Here is a 15,799-nt window from a genome sequence, read left to right as displayed (position 1 = left end):
TCTCTTTGGCAAAATGATATAGACCCCTGTAGAAGACAATTACACTGAGATCTGTTTCTTGTTGGACCAAGATATAGGAATGTTTCCTAATTTGATCAAGTAACCACTTGTAGATTTGCATGTGTTGAGGTCTCCTGTCCAATCAGAGTCCACATATCCTGTGAGGTTTAAGTCACCAATTGCTGACAACTTTAAACTCACGCCTTTTGTGTCTGAGATACCTCATAACTTTTTTATTGAATTCTAGTCTCTTTGTGGTATACTTACATGCCTGCAGAGAAGCATCCTGGCTGCTGCAATGTGTGGACGTGTAGTGGTTGCAATGTAAAGAAGTGCCCTCATTGCTTCTCTGTATTGCACATTACATGTTAGAAGTTCTTCCTCTCCTTCCAACTTTGGATAAGCTACATCTGTGGATGTGCTCACTCCTTTAGCTTCAGCTATGTCGAACTGTTGAAGAATTAAATCAATTTTTGCACTCTAGTTCAACAGAAAACTGCCATCCTCCTCACACCATATGTTAATTCCTAGGTAGTATGTCACCTCAGCAAGATCTTTAGTTTCCAAGTGCTAATTAGAGTAGTGTTATTAACTCTGAAATTGTATAATTCATTTTGTAAGTAATAATCAAGTCATCCACATAGACTAACAGATACATCCATTCAGCATCTATACGTTTAGAGTATAGGCATGGATTGGCTTTGCTTCGCATGAATCCTTCATTTAGCAGAACTTTGCTACTATTAAGACCATGCTGGGATTTTTGCAGTTTGCAGACAAGATGCTCTTCTCTACTTCTCACATAGCCTTCTGGCTGTTACATGTATATTTCCTCTTCTATATCACCATTAAGAACAGATGTCTTGATATTGTGATGTTTCACAATCATTTTCTGTAAAGCTACCACATCATCAGTGTTCTGAAAGTACTTTATTTGGCAACTTGAGCAAAAGTAGCATCATAGTCTTTACCAAATTTTTGTGAGTATCCTTTTGCAACTAATGTTTCCTTGTACCTACAGACTTTCCCTTCAGAGTCACATTTGTCTTTAAAAACCCATTTGCATCCGATTACGTCTACCTTGAGGTAGCTCTGAAAGTGTCCATGTCTGGAATTCATTGAGTGATGTCATCTCTTCATCAGCAGCTATAATCCACATTTGCTTCTCATGTGGTGGTAGTTTTTGCATCTCTTATCATGAACCCATCTCAGCCTGAACTGCTGTGTGAGCCATATAATACAAACATTTGGGTAGAATACCTTTATTGTTTCTTGCTGATTTCCTGACTGAAGTCATTTGTGGTTCAGCATCTCCTTTATCAGTTTTTGAATTGTCTGCAATAATTTCTATTTCTCTGTAGCTTTGCTCTTGTTTATCTTATTACACGGATGTGGATTTATCTGCAGACTGAACAGTTTGTGTCAGTTCCGGAAACTTTGAACACACAGAACTTTCATGAGCAATGACTTCTGCTGACTGTTACTTTGTGCCTGGATGTAGAATTCTGTATCCTTTTTTAGACTCACTGTTACCCACAAGTCCACCTGTCTTTGCATGTGGATCCCATTTTGTAAGTTTTTCCTTTGGAATGTGCACATAGGTTTTACTTCCAAAAATTCTGATGTCTCAAATCTGTTATTTTTTTTTCCGTTCCATAGATCATATGGAGTTTCCTGTGTTGTTTTTCCTGGCAAACAGTTTTGGAGATAGCATGTAGTCATGATAGCCTCTCCCCAGTATGTTGTTGGCATATCAGCATTAAAAAGCATGCTCCTTCCATTCTAACAGAGTCTGATTCATTCTCTCTACAACCCTGTTTTGTTATGGGTTACATGGTACAGTGATCTGGAACATAATTCCACGTTTTCCGAGAATGGCTTGTGTTGTGCCACTTGTATATTTAGGCCTACGGTCTGTCCATAGCACTCTTGGCATTCTGCCTAACTTATTACTTACCTGAGCCGGATACTTTTCTAATTTTATTGGTACTTCATCCTTGTTGTACAACATGTGAAATGTGGTGTACCTGGAGTAATCATCAATGAAACTAAGAAAATACTTCTCATCATTTTTTGCTTTAATGCAGCTGGTACATTTCATTATTTGATCATACTGACCAATTTTTACACCACTTGCATAGTTACCCACAACTATTTTCTTTATTCTATTAGGACTTCTGTGCCCAAGACATCTGTGCCAAGTGTGAATGCAGTTTGAATGTTTTTCCTCTTCGGCTGTATTAACCATTTCACTGCAGTTCAGCTGATACAGTTCATCTGTAATTTTGGCCTTTGCGAGTAAGCAATCCCCTTTTGTGATGACACAACTCTCACCTTGGAACGTCACTACGTTGCCTTGCTTTGTAAACTTCTTCATAGGTTCATAGGTTCACAGGTAGGTACTAGGCTATTGGCCGTAGGACCTATATAAGCCTAGCCAAAAAATGTACCCTGACTTTCGCCACCCAAGAAAATTATTTTCCTGTGTCCCTGTCTAGCAGAGCCACAGAAGTGATCCCTGGGGTGAATTTCCCATTTCCCATCCAATCATCAAGATTTTTCTTGAAGAGTGCTAATGAGGAACTCTGTTTGACATAGATAGGTAGAATGTTCCAGAGTATGGGAAGTCTCTGGGACAGGAATCTTTCCCTCCGGCATGTTCTGTTTATTGTGGTGACAAGGTTTAGGCCCCTAAAGCATGTAGCTCGGAGGGACTGGGATTTCTTTAAGTGGAGCATGTCCAACAGCTCTGGGTTTGACATAGCTTTGTATGTTAGGCAGAGATCGCCCCTGAGTAGGCGATATGCGATGGAATAAAGCTGTCGTTTTTTGAGACGGTCTGTGTAGGGCATCTGTTTGAGGCCAGTAATCCTCTTTGTGAGGTATTTCTGTGGTCTTTCCAGTTGTTGTAGATGTCTTGTGAGGTACATACCAAAAGGGGCATTGTACTCTATAATGGGTCTAATGAGTGATGAATAGAGGGGAACAATGACCTCTTTTTTCCTAGATGAGAATCCTTTTGTGATAAGATGAGCCACGTAGAAGGATTTCCTGACCACTGTGGCGATGTGATTATCAAAGGAGAGACTACTGTCCACCTGTGTCCCAAGGTCTCTTATCACATTTTCGGCATTAAGTAGACTACCAGCTATGTGGTAGTTCATGGTTACAAAGTTTTTACCAAAGGGGATGACAATACACTTTTTGGCATTGAGCTTCAGGCCATGGCCTTCACTGACAATAGTTTACTTTCAAGATTAGGCACACACAGAACAGTTTTCATGTGTATTTTTTCTGGGGATATTTGGAGAGATAGGATATTAAATAAAACAACCTCTGATTCATTCTGACTTTATTACCTGTCCATTAGCTGTGGTGATTTTTTTCTGTTTTGCTTTGATCCAGTTGAGTGAAGAAACTTCTGTCGTCAGTCATGTGACTTGCAGCTCCTGAGTCAACACACCATCCCTGTACAGATGAGGTGCCACATTTGGATTCAAATGCATACTCAGTGTCTGAAGTGACACCTGCTTCTTCGTTGACATTCTAAGCTTGTTGTGATTTAGCTTGTCTTTGCATTGTAGCTTTCTAGATTCTGCAATCTGCCTTTAAGTGTTCTGTTTTTTTTTTTTACACACAAAGCATTTATGTATTTATGTGTTTCTAGCTGCATATTACTGTTTTTATTTCTGTTTTACATCTTTAAAGCAGCCTCTGTGCTGGACATACTTTCACTGTTTATGCCTTCGGTCTTGCACTTGTATTCATCCATAAGCTTACCTTTAACATACTCTAATGTCAGTTCATCATCTGGAGCTGCATCAAGTGCTGTAACAAGTGTGTCATAACTTTCTGGTAGACCACTAAGTAAAAGTGCTGCAATGTGAAAGTATTTTATATCCTCCCCAATACCTTTCAGCCTTTCATTCATTTCTAAGGTATAGTTTATATAACCCTGCAAATCCTGGTCTTTCTTGGTCTGACATAGTTTTCTAATTAAATAGTGTTTATTGCTGAGATTATTTCTTTCATGTACTTTTTGCAGTTCTTCTTACCTTTCTTTAGTGGTTTCACAGTTACATATATGTCTAATTTGATCATCATCTATGCCAAGGAAGATCGTGCTCTGAGCTTTTTGACCTTTTCTATCTTTTCTGCCCATCATTTCCACATTTCCATATACCTTCTCTTATTAGAATCATCCTCTAGATTTTCCAAGAGTGGTAGTTCTGGTTTGTCAGATTCACTACTGAAAGCTTTGCTGAAGAAGCTATCAGTAGCCATCTTTACTGTTTTTCTCCTTAACTTTATCTGTCACTCTATCTTGCACTTATTTGCTGTAGCTGGTCGTATCTGGGTACCAGAGTTTATAGGTGTCTGGACCCATGACCTGATCTGTGTAGAGACATATTTATGTTCTGAGAGTACTTGTATATTTATTTAGTGACACTGTGTAGGCCACAACTAATAGCCTTGCTCTTGGTCATAATACCATTTGCATTAATATTAACATTACACAGTAAGACTGGACACCCTCTGCTAAGGTCCTTAAAGTAGCTGATAAGTAGTGGCTGGTGGCAGTGATAACTACCTTATAGTGTGGGCAGAAGTGGGCATAGCTAGTAAACCTGTGCCAGCCTTTCCCAGGTGTGTGTGTGTGTGTGTGTGTGTGTGTGTGTGTGTGTGTGTGTGTGTGTGTGTGTGTGTGTGTGTGTGTGTGTAAATCAAACCTCAAAGAATGTGTGTGTGTGTATAAATCAAACCTCAAAGAGTGTGTGTGTGTGTGTGTGTGTGTGTGTGTGTGTGTGTGTGTGTGTGTGTGTGTGTGTGTGTGTGTGTGTGTGAGCTACTTGGGCAGGGACACGAAGCACTAGTTGGACAGAGATGGTGCTGGAGGTCTTGGCTTGGTCACTCAGCTAAGATCTCAACTTTATAGCTGTACCAGTGGGAAGTCTTACTGGGGATCTGGAGAAAGAGGGAGAAACCAGCCCCGAACTGACTGTGGTCTCTGTGGGCTCTCAAGGGAAACTGCACTTGATGTAGAGAGCTGTATCTGGAAATACTGTGTGTGCACCTGTTATCCTCGCAGTGCATGTCCCCCACTGTTGCCAGTGGTAAGGATTGATTACTGGGCCAGTGTTGGGGTATCACATATCAATTGGTTTGCAGTGGTGTGATAACCACATATTAGGATTCAGTGGTGTGGATATTGAATTCCTGTAGCCTGTAAACAGTGGTCACTTGAGAAGGTGTCTGTACTCTCAATCAGTCATACAGTGAACATTCAGAGTTTCACATCACAATAGCTTTATTTTTTTTTGTTCGCTTAGTTAGTCAGGGAGACCAGGCAAGGATGTCAGCAGAGGAGTATGGCAAGATGACAAGGAGCCAGTAGGCTGAGATGTGCCAAGCCAAAGAACTGGTGCATGGAAACCTGACTTAAGTAGAAATGATTGCAGCCCTAGTCACAGCAGCATCACTGACCAGCAACCAGGAGGACAATCATACTGGTCTTGGAGATGTACAACTTTCAGAAAACGGACAGTTCAGTCTTTCCACAAAGGACTTAAAAATCCATCTGGAGTTAAAGAGACTTGAACTGGAGGCCAAACATTTGGGAAATAGAAACAGCAGAGAGACTGAGACATCTAGAGGCTGAAGAAAATGAGAAACTGCGACATCTGGAAGCTGAGGAGAATGAGAGGTAGAGGCAGTATGAGAAGCAGATGCTGACTCTTCGCCATGGTCATGGAGGTAATGAGAAAAGGAGTAAATGAATCCCAGAAGTTACAAAGGTCAGTACATTTCTTCCACAATTTACTGAGGGTAATAATTATGATAGTTTCATTCATATGTTTGACAGGGTATGTAAACAGTATAAAGTTGACCAAGGGCTCTGGGAATGGTTCCTGACCCCCTTACTCCATGGTAAAGCTGTAACTGCTATTTCTAAATTGTCTGATACTGATTGCTTAGATTATAATACTGTTAACATTTGTCTTTTAGAGTGTTTTAAGTTAACACCTGAAGCTTATGGGAAAAAGTTTACTGAACATAGATGCAAGGTAGATGAAAATGTGTGAGAATATATTGCTGAGTTAAGCACTTATTTTCATAGATGGGTGAATGGGTGTCAGGTCACCACTTTTGAAGGGCAGACCTTCTGGAGAGGGAACAAGCCCTTAGCACTTTGCTGAGGACATGAGAATCTGGTTAGCAGGGGAAGGCACTAGCCCAGGTACAAGTACACGACCAAGGGTTAAATGTTTTAAATGCAACCAGTGGGCCATGTAGCATATAGGTGTCCATGGAGGCAAGGTGGGGAACAAAAGTTGGGAGAGCCAGTCAGTGGGAATGACAGAATGCCAGCAGTAAGTTGTCAGGAGACAACATGGGTACCAAACTACCACAAGAGGTTATATCCTATCTTAGTGAATGGTAAACAGGCCACTGCTAAGAGAGAGACAGCCTCTGACAAAACCATTGAGAAGCCTGCAATGGTTAAAGAGGAGCACTACTTGCTTGGACAGTCTACTCCAGTCACAACTTTGGGAGGGACTCCATTCCAAATACCTTTGGCTAGGGTTCACCTTGACTGGGAGGGTGGAAAAGGAAGCCAGAAAGTCGGTGTGTTTGAGGATATCCCTTTAGATGTCCTGATAGGGAATGATTTTAATAATGCAGTACCTTGTGTGTAGGCAGTGACATGCAGTCAGGCTTGGAGACAGGCATATGGATCTGGTAGCCTGGGAGAAAACCAGACAGATGGCAGACTTAAACCCAAGACTGGTGTGGTGGTCACTTCAGGGAGGGTGCTACCCTGTAGCAGTTAGACTGAAGGTGAGCCACAGCTGCTTGAGGGTACTGATGTTCCCTTGGACAGAGTGGCTGCAAGGACATAGGTGAAGCAAGAGCATGGTCTGAGGAAAAAAGGATGGCTACTACAGATTCACTCACAAAATGGCTGAGACGCTCACTGAGATTGATGTGGCAGCAAGGCATCTTTATTATGTTGTTTCATTTGTTTTGGTTTAGGAGAAGAAAATCCAGCAGGACTAGACTAAGCATTCATGCTGCAGCTGAGGAAGATGTCCGAATGCCAGGAAGCAGTGATGGAACAAGTCGATCAGAAGGAAAATTATCACAGAAGTATTCACAAGCAGTATGCACACACTTACACTTACTCCCACAGTCCCCTTTTCTGTAAAATTAACAGAAAAATACCAAAATCCCTGTCAGAAATACAGTAGTTTTCTACATTGCAGATTGATAGGAAAAAATAACAGATAACTTGTCGCGAAGTATACACAACCACTAAATACATTCAGGATGTTATCTGTCCATCTATAACACTTCCTCACCCTTCACGTCTTTTAAATAAATTAAACATTTACATAAACAGTATATTTTCACCTCAACAAATAGCTCCTAAATCAAAAAATAATCCCTTTGCTAAAATTAGTGGTCCCTGATAAGAAGTTTCCAATATTTTGAAAAATACCAGGTTTCTTAAAGGGGAAATACCACTTTTGGTCACAATACACACACACACACACACACACACACACACATATATATATATATATATATATATATATATATGTGTGTGTGTGTGTGTGTGTGTGTGTGTGTGTGTGTGTGTGTGTGTGTGTGTGTTATTTTCTTAAAAAAGCAGCAGTTTCTGTGGGGACTTGTCTGCCAGAAATAAAGCTTCAAGATCAATTGATGCTCCTGTAGAACCTCACAGTTGCTACCTCTCAAGGCAGCAAGAAAGTACTGAAGATCACTTTACTTGACTGCAGATTTCCCTCCTGTGGGCTGTCCAGTCAGTAGTCAGAGTGAAGATGTGAGACAGCCAGAGCTTTGTGAAGCTAATAAGTTGTTGTATTCTAGATATAACACATTTGGCCAAAAGGCTACTACAGCAGTGAAAATGATGAACATCTACAAAATCAATACAGTGACATATTTGGGAGAGAAGGATAGAACTAGCTTCTCATTGAAAATGCCAGTTGAACATGATGTCTGCATTCACACCTCTCTTCAGCAACAGAGTTTTTGGTACTTACGTATTATCGCAACCAGATGTTTGCGATAATACGGCTTGCTTCCCGGTGTGTGACTGTAACCATAAATGTATGCAGAATTACACAGGGAATGTTATCTTTAAAAAAAATACTTTGTTGAGGTAGTAATAGTGTAGTACTTGAAAAATTACTGCTTGTTTGAACCTTTGCCATTTCCCGACATCGTGTCAGTCATAGTACGTTTCCAAGTCCTGTTATGTGTGCACACAACACACAGAAGTATGTGAACTGGAGTAATTACTCTGAATCGCAATCACAGCACCTCACTGAATGTAAACAGTTGTGAACAAAGTACTGTGTTTCTTTCTGGCTTGGCCAAAACTCGATCCCAAAAAGACATGAAGTGACAGCAAGGATAAGTTCTCCTTTCAAGCGATGATATTTTGTGGCCGGATGCAAAGAGCCGCGTCTGCAGCATATTCCCTTCCCCAGAACTAGCAGCCCAAAACGGGTAAAAAGCAACTGACAGTTCACACACCATCCAAAAATGGAGAAAAATGTAACATCTACAGATGTCATTCATTTATTATTAAACGCACATCACAGAGCATAACACTGCTGCTTCGCAACCAACTTCCAGAGCCAGCCACTACATTTTTCCTGACATACTGCTCGAGTCCATCTCAACTCCGATTTGCAGGACAGTGCAAAAAGGCATGCAGGTTATACTGTAAACTGTCCCAAATCATGAGATTAAGGACGACTCATTTGTCCATAATGTCATAATTGTCAGGAATTATTAGAGAATTGGAAGCTGGTTGCAAGAGAATCGCAAACATCTGGTATGTATGAGTGTAATCTGACAGCATTGGCTGACAAAGAACATTCAGTGGACAGCCTTGCCAAGAAGCGACATGCTGCCAGTAAAGAACAGAAAGAAACAGTATGTTTTTTTAGTTTGTGTTGATAGCCCACCAGAAAACAACTTGGTTTGGTAAAGAAAACACACTGTTTTCCATTTCAACAACATCAACGAACAGATATAGTGGTTGCGATAATACGTAAGTACCAAGTTTTTAATCCTAAAATTCTCTGTACTTTATACTGTTATCTTCTGGATGTTGAATTCTGCTTCTGTCGTTTCAAATACACATTGTGTGGATGTTATTTATGCAAACTGTTTCATGAAATTATGTGCATATGAATCCTTTGTATCACCTTAGTTGCTATTCTACCCAAAACAAAAATGGGGTCTTATAAAACAGAGTCAATCTCAGGTGTGTCCAATGCACAAATAGATTGAAATGTGTGGTACAAAATGTCGTTGCTGTGGTTGTTCTATTATTTAATCCAGATGAACTTCTGAAAAGAATATTGAATTACAAGTCTGAAGCTTACATTCAAAAGCATTGTTTCTATATGTGAATTGTATTAAAAGTGAATGATTCCATAGATATATATATATATATATATATATATATATATATATATATATATATAAACACGAGTAAACCAATTAAAAACTAACAATTCAATGGCCTTTAAGGGACCGTTCATTAAAAATATGAAAAGTTGAAATGTTTAATGTTTCTTTGTGAAAAATAACTTTGAAAGATCACAAAGCCAACTTTACACACACTAAAATAAATTATGAAGTATAAAATATCCATTTGTACTGACAATTTATGAACAAGTAAAACTGTCATGTTTAAACTTAAAAAAAAAGTATTAAACCTATAATTAAAAACAGTAAGATTAATAATAGTGCATAGTACCCAAATGAGGGTGTATCCTTAAAACCCAAAGCCGAATCTTGAAAATAAATATAAAAAATGCATGGCAAACATACATTTGTGTTATAAACTCTTTAAAGTTTGGCCTCTCTTGCCCTTAAAACTGGGGTAATAGAAATAGTTTCTTTTAACCCAGAGGGGTTTGATGCATTAAGATGCCATAACAGCTAGTTTTATTCAAGTCTGTTTTCCATGTTCCACCTCTCCCATCTGTTAAAATAATTTCCAAAATACAAAAAGAAAACATTCTAAAACCATGAACATCTCGTGAGTGTTTATATAAAGCATTAATTTTGTTATGATTACTAATATCATTAATATGTTCATAAATCCTCTTACGTAAATGTCTTTCCGTCTCTTCCCCACATAATAAGCTGAACATGTCATGTCAAGCAAATAGCCAAATAAACAACGGCTTTATTATTACAATTACCAGGTTTTGAAATAATATTTAATTCTTTGTTGATACCTATACGTAAGCTGCTACTAATCAAAATATACTTACACTGGTTACAAAAACACACGGTTGGGTTCCTTTTTCTCTTCATTTAATGGTGTAGTTCTCCTATCTGCACACTCCAGAATTTTTTTAATATTTCTGGCTGTTTTATATGCAAAGCATGAGCTCTTTCTGCAACCTTACCTACTGTCTCACTAGCTTTGAAAATAGCCCATTTCTTTTTTGTTATATCTCTAACATATTTGCTACCTACATTATGTTCCACCAATATAATGGTCTCAAATGACCTTTGCGTGTTTGTTCCAGACATTGTCTCCAATGAAGTATGTCCACTGCCAAGTCCCTTACCTAAAAGTGCCACAAAACAAGTGTTTCTCCTTTCCTATATTTATGTGTGTAGATGGGTCCCCTTCATATCACTGACATTTCATAACATTGAATTTCATAACATTGAGACCAAACATTTAAATCCCAAAACACTGAAAACTCAGAACATTGAAAGTGTGCTTCATAGCATTGAAAACTACAATGCATATGTAAATAACATCCTCTCCACCCACAACAATACCTAACTAACAAGCACACTTTCTACTACATTTCTGCAGGGGGGGGCAAGTCCTCCTGCACCACCCACACCCCCTGTAAATTAAATATACCAACTCCAAGATCACACTACAGTGCAAAAAAGTTAATATCCTAACCTCAGTGTATGGACATTCAGGTTAGGAAATTAACTTTTTTCCATTGTAGTGCAATATTGCAGTTGGCATATTTAAATTATGGGGAGTATGAGGGGCAGATCCCCCCACATGGGGGGTGTCAGGGTAGCTTCCCCACTGTAAAAACTTAGTAGAAAGTGTGTTCATTAGTTAGGTCTTGTTGTAGGTGGAGAGGATGTTACTTACATATGCATTGTAGTTTTCAATGTTATGAAGCACTCTTTCAATGTTCTGAGTTTTCAATGTTTTGGGATTTAGATGTTTTGGTCTCAGTGTTATGAAATTCAGCGTATGAAATTTCAATGTTATGAAGAGGACCCATGTAGATATATATACATATATATATATATATATATATATATATATATATATATATATATATCTATGGAAACACTTTATAATCTCAAATTACTGAAATGTCGAATTTCAGTATCTCGAGACAATAAAGCCGAATGTTAAAAATAGCGAAAGGTCATAATCGCAAACTCGAATATATGTCGAATTCACGGTTATGACCTTACGCTGCGTAATGTCTGGGATTGTGCTTTGATGGTGCGCGGTGCCGTGTGTGGATGTAGGTGTTATGTCAGGTAAGTGTTTTCTAAGGGTTTTGAGTGGGAGTTAGAGTGTGTGTGAGTGTGCTGATGTGTTTGATGTGTGTGTGAGGGGTCAGAGAATGTGTGTGTGTGAGTTGGCTTTTGTTTTGTGCTTGTGCAATCTCAGAGTTAGTATATATAAGTAGGGGGGTGCAGGGGGCTTGCCCCCTGCTTATGTGTGTATGAGTTGTGTATGTGTGTAGTTTTGTTTGTTTATGTTGTGATGTGGGTGTTGTGGTGTATGTGTGGTATAGTGTGTGCGTTTTTTTCGGTGTTGTGAATTTTGCATTCTTTTTGTGTCTGTGTTTTGTGTATTCGGTTTTATAGTCTCGAGATACTGAAATTCGATATTTCAGTATTTCGAGGTTATAAAGTGAATATATATATATATATATATATATATATATATATATATATATATATATATATATATATATAGGTGTGTGTGTGTGTGTGTGTGTGTGTGTGTGTGTGTGTGTATATATATATATATATATATATATATATATATATATATATATGTGTGTGTGTATATGAAGGATATCATTCATTTGCCATAATATATATATATATATATATATATATATATATATATATAAGGTATCATTCACTTGCTACATTTGTTCTTATGATGTCCCTGGATACATATATATATATATATATATATATATATATATATATATATATATATATATATATATATATATATATATAGGTCCACTTCAAAATACTGACTTTCAAAATCCCTAAACTCAAAATACTGAGACCAAAATCTCTAAAGCTCAAAATACTGAAAACTCAAAATACTGAAACTCAAAATACTGAAAACACACAGGATACCAACATGGGTCTATATTAGTAACTCGAACGCTTACCTTATCGAATCCGTAAACGTCGACCCATCCTTATCAAAACATGAAAACATCGAACGTCCAGAAGAGCGAAACCAGAAATGTCGAATCGTCATGGTTGGCCTTCTGCGGTATAGATCCATAAGGTAAGTGCGCGATAGTTACGGACCTTAGGGTTAAGGTGCGGGTTAAGTTAAGTGCATACTTGGTGGTATATGTAAGATTTAGTGTAGGGTTAGAAGTAAAGTTTAGTTTAGGGTTAGAAGTAGGGTTTTGGTTAGTGTATGTATGTGGTTTATTTAGTTTGTTTGTGTAGGTGGTATGTAGCGGGCAGTGGGGTGGGACAAGTATGATAGTTCAAGGTTTTGAATTTTGCGGTTTAGGGCATTTGGTGTTTATGCAGTTCGATGAGAACGGGTCGATGTTTAGGGATTCGATAAAGTAAGCGTTTGTGTTTATATTATAGACCCTACCAAAACTTATTATATTCCAGCACAAGTACATATTAAAACAAATAAAACACAAACCATATTACTCTTCTCCAAGTACAAGCAGGGGGGCAAGCCCCCCTTGCACCCTCCTCTGTGGGGAGCTGTGCCCCCACACCCCCTTTCTACTAAAATATATCAACTCTGAGATTGCACTTTAGTGTACTGAAGTGCAATCTCGGAGTTGGTATATTTAAGTAGCAGGGGGTGTGGGGGGCACAGCCCCCCAAATGGGGGGTGCAGGGGGGCTTGCCCCCTGCCTATACTTATAGAAGAGTAATATATTTCTGTATGTAGTTCTGCTGCAATATAGTTGTGCTGCCGTACTGTGTTTTTTTTCAATATTTTGAGTTTCAGTATTTTGAGTTTACAGTATTTTGAGCTTTAGAGATTTTGGTCTCAGTATTTTGAGTTTAGGGATTTTAAAAGTCAGTATTTTGAAGTGAACCCATATATATATATATATATATATATATATATATATATATATATATATATATATATATATATATATAGATATATATATGTGTGTGTGTGTGTGTGTGTGTGTGTGTGTGTGTGTGTGTGTGTGTGTGTGTGTGTGTGTGTGTGTGTGTGTCTGTGTGTGTGTGTGTGTGTATATATATATATATATATATATATATATATATATATATATATATATATATGATATTGTTCACTTGCTATATTTGTTCTTATGATGTCCCTGGATACTTTGGGATGAAAGCACTTAACTAGGTGTTATTTAAACTATTGTGTGTTACTGAAAATTGGGATATGAAAACCATGGTGCTTTTGTTTGAACTGTAACTCTCAACTGCTTATCCATTTGCAGCATATGCACTTATTTTAGTTGTCCTCTGTTTGGTGCTGTGCATCTGTTGGGGCTGTGTGATCTTTTCTCCTTTGTTTTGCAACCTATTTACACTGGGGTGCCCTAAGGGGGAGCTGACAATATGAGGTATGTTCCTTTCAGTTTAACACTAGTGCGTAACAGATTCCAATATGTGGGAAGGAATCTTTGTCTGCATGAGAATAAGTGCAACACAAAGACACTGAATGAGAAAATGAGAGGCACTGCGGTCAGTAGCAGATAGCTGAAAACTATTAGTCCTCACCGCATAGTGGACAATGAAAACCACTCCATGCATGAAAGGGGAGCTCTTTTCATTGAATAAAGAAAACCTCATTAAATAAGACATACTGTGCAGTTTGAAATGATATTTTATAAAGTGTGATAGTATTCCCTTTATTTGGAATTTAAAATAGAATTGTTTACTTTTGTGTATTTACTTTCCCTTTGTGCCTGTTCATCTCTGTTTGTGTGGCATCCTGCATTAAGTGCAATTATTTCATTTATTTCTTTCCCATGTAATTATGAAGTAGTGGCTGGCTTGCTGGATAGCCAGCACTGAGTATAAAAAAGGCACTTTGTTCTATGCCTATGCACTTCCCTCAATTATCCCCTCTGACAAGACATAAAGGTTTGTGTCATGATGTCAAGTACGGAGAAGGGGCATGCCTTTAGACACCCATCCCCATTCTATCCCTAGAACTCAAAGGTCTGTACCATGATGTTAAGTATGGAGAAGGAGATGCCTTTAGACACCCATCTTCATTCTATCCCTTAGCAGTTTCCCACTAACAACTGCAGGTCAGCCATCACAGGCTTTAATAAAAACCCTGAACCCTTCCCCAAAGAAAGGCAACTGTCTACTACCTGACTCTCATCCAGCAGACAGTGTGGGTGACTTACCAGAGCTGGCTTACTGAACTTGAGCTCAGAAACGTTCCCTCTGCTCATGAGCGGCTCCACATAACCAAAAGGATTTCTGATTACTGAAACATCAGTCCATCGTGCATGCAGAGTTTGTTAAGAAATGTAAATTTCTCTGCACATGGAGGAACAGTACCATATTACAAAAAAGATCAAGCAATTATAAAATGCAAGAAAAGAAATATTAATGCCAGTCAAAAAGAGTCTGAAAAATATTAAAACTCAGACCTATTTATCAAAGCCATCTGCGTTTTTCAAATGCAACTTAAAATACTTTTGGTTTACTCAAATTATAAATATAGCTCTCACATATGTAAACTAGCTGGAAATGTCCATGCACCTACCAGGGCAACAGGTTTTCTCAATACAAGGGGCTGTCTGAATTGTTTCAGTCTTACTAGCATCTGGGCATTCTCCTTTTCCATAGCATGCTCTCCGACGTTGTTTTACACCTTCCAGGCAGGGCACAGTGCAGGGAAACCAGGGAGTCCATTCACTCCATTCTGCTACACTGGTGGAAAAAAACAGACAGAGGGGTAACACAGAAGTAATACATAAAAATAATGAATAATCTTATATCTCTCTGAGTGATAAAAGGTCACAGAGTTGTTAATACAGATTCTTACGAAGTCCTTTTATATACTTTTATAATAGCAATGACTAGATGAATTTATTTTTAACTTCGTCTCACCTTTACTCGCAAACAGCCAAAATTCACATTACAAGCATAATACAGACTACCGTGTCTTTCTCTCTCTCCCTTCAAGTAATTTTTTCAAGCTGTTCTTTGGCATCAATGGTAGTCATTGTGAAGGAGGCTCAATATTAATTGGTTTACAACATTTTTCAATGAAAATAATAACTGAAGTAAAAGACAATATAAATACATTTACATACGTTGAAAAACAAGAGATGTTTCTCAGAAACCAAAACTGCAAAGAACTGTAAATGTACTAGTTAACACTAACAACAAACTGGAAAGGGACATTAAGGTGGCCATGACAGTGGTGGTCCAAATGTATTTCTCTCTGTAACACCAAAAGTACTGACATAAAATGGTGCTAGGATCATAACGTTTGGGTGGAGCA

At 38.3% G+C, this 15,799-nt stretch overlaps 1 protein-coding gene across 2 annotated transcripts in view; it reads right to left on the bottom strand.

Moving 5' to 3' along the window:
* The window catches only part of LOC122809074 (complement factor properdin), a 460,550-nt gene that overhangs the window by 337,236 nt on the left and 107,515 nt on the right, over positions 1–15,799 (bottom strand). For both annotated transcript variants that reach the window (XM_044080290.1, XM_044080291.1), the window contains exon 3: positions 15,056–15,222. In XM_044080290.1, the coding sequence (XP_043936225.1) occupies positions 15,056–15,222 (167 nt within the window). The remainder of the gene's footprint in view (positions 1–15,055; positions 15,223–15,799) is intronic.

This window comes from Protopterus annectens, chromosome 8.part0, assembly GCF_019279795.1.
Source record: "Protopterus annectens isolate FY-2018-M chromosome 8.part0, PAN1.0, whole genome shotgun sequence".
Classification (NCBI taxonomy): Eukaryota; Metazoa; Chordata; order Ceratodontiformes; family Protopteridae; genus Protopterus; species Protopterus annectens.
The sequence above is the reverse complement of the archived record's forward strand: the minus strand, read 5'-3'. Positions and strand labels throughout refer to the sequence as shown.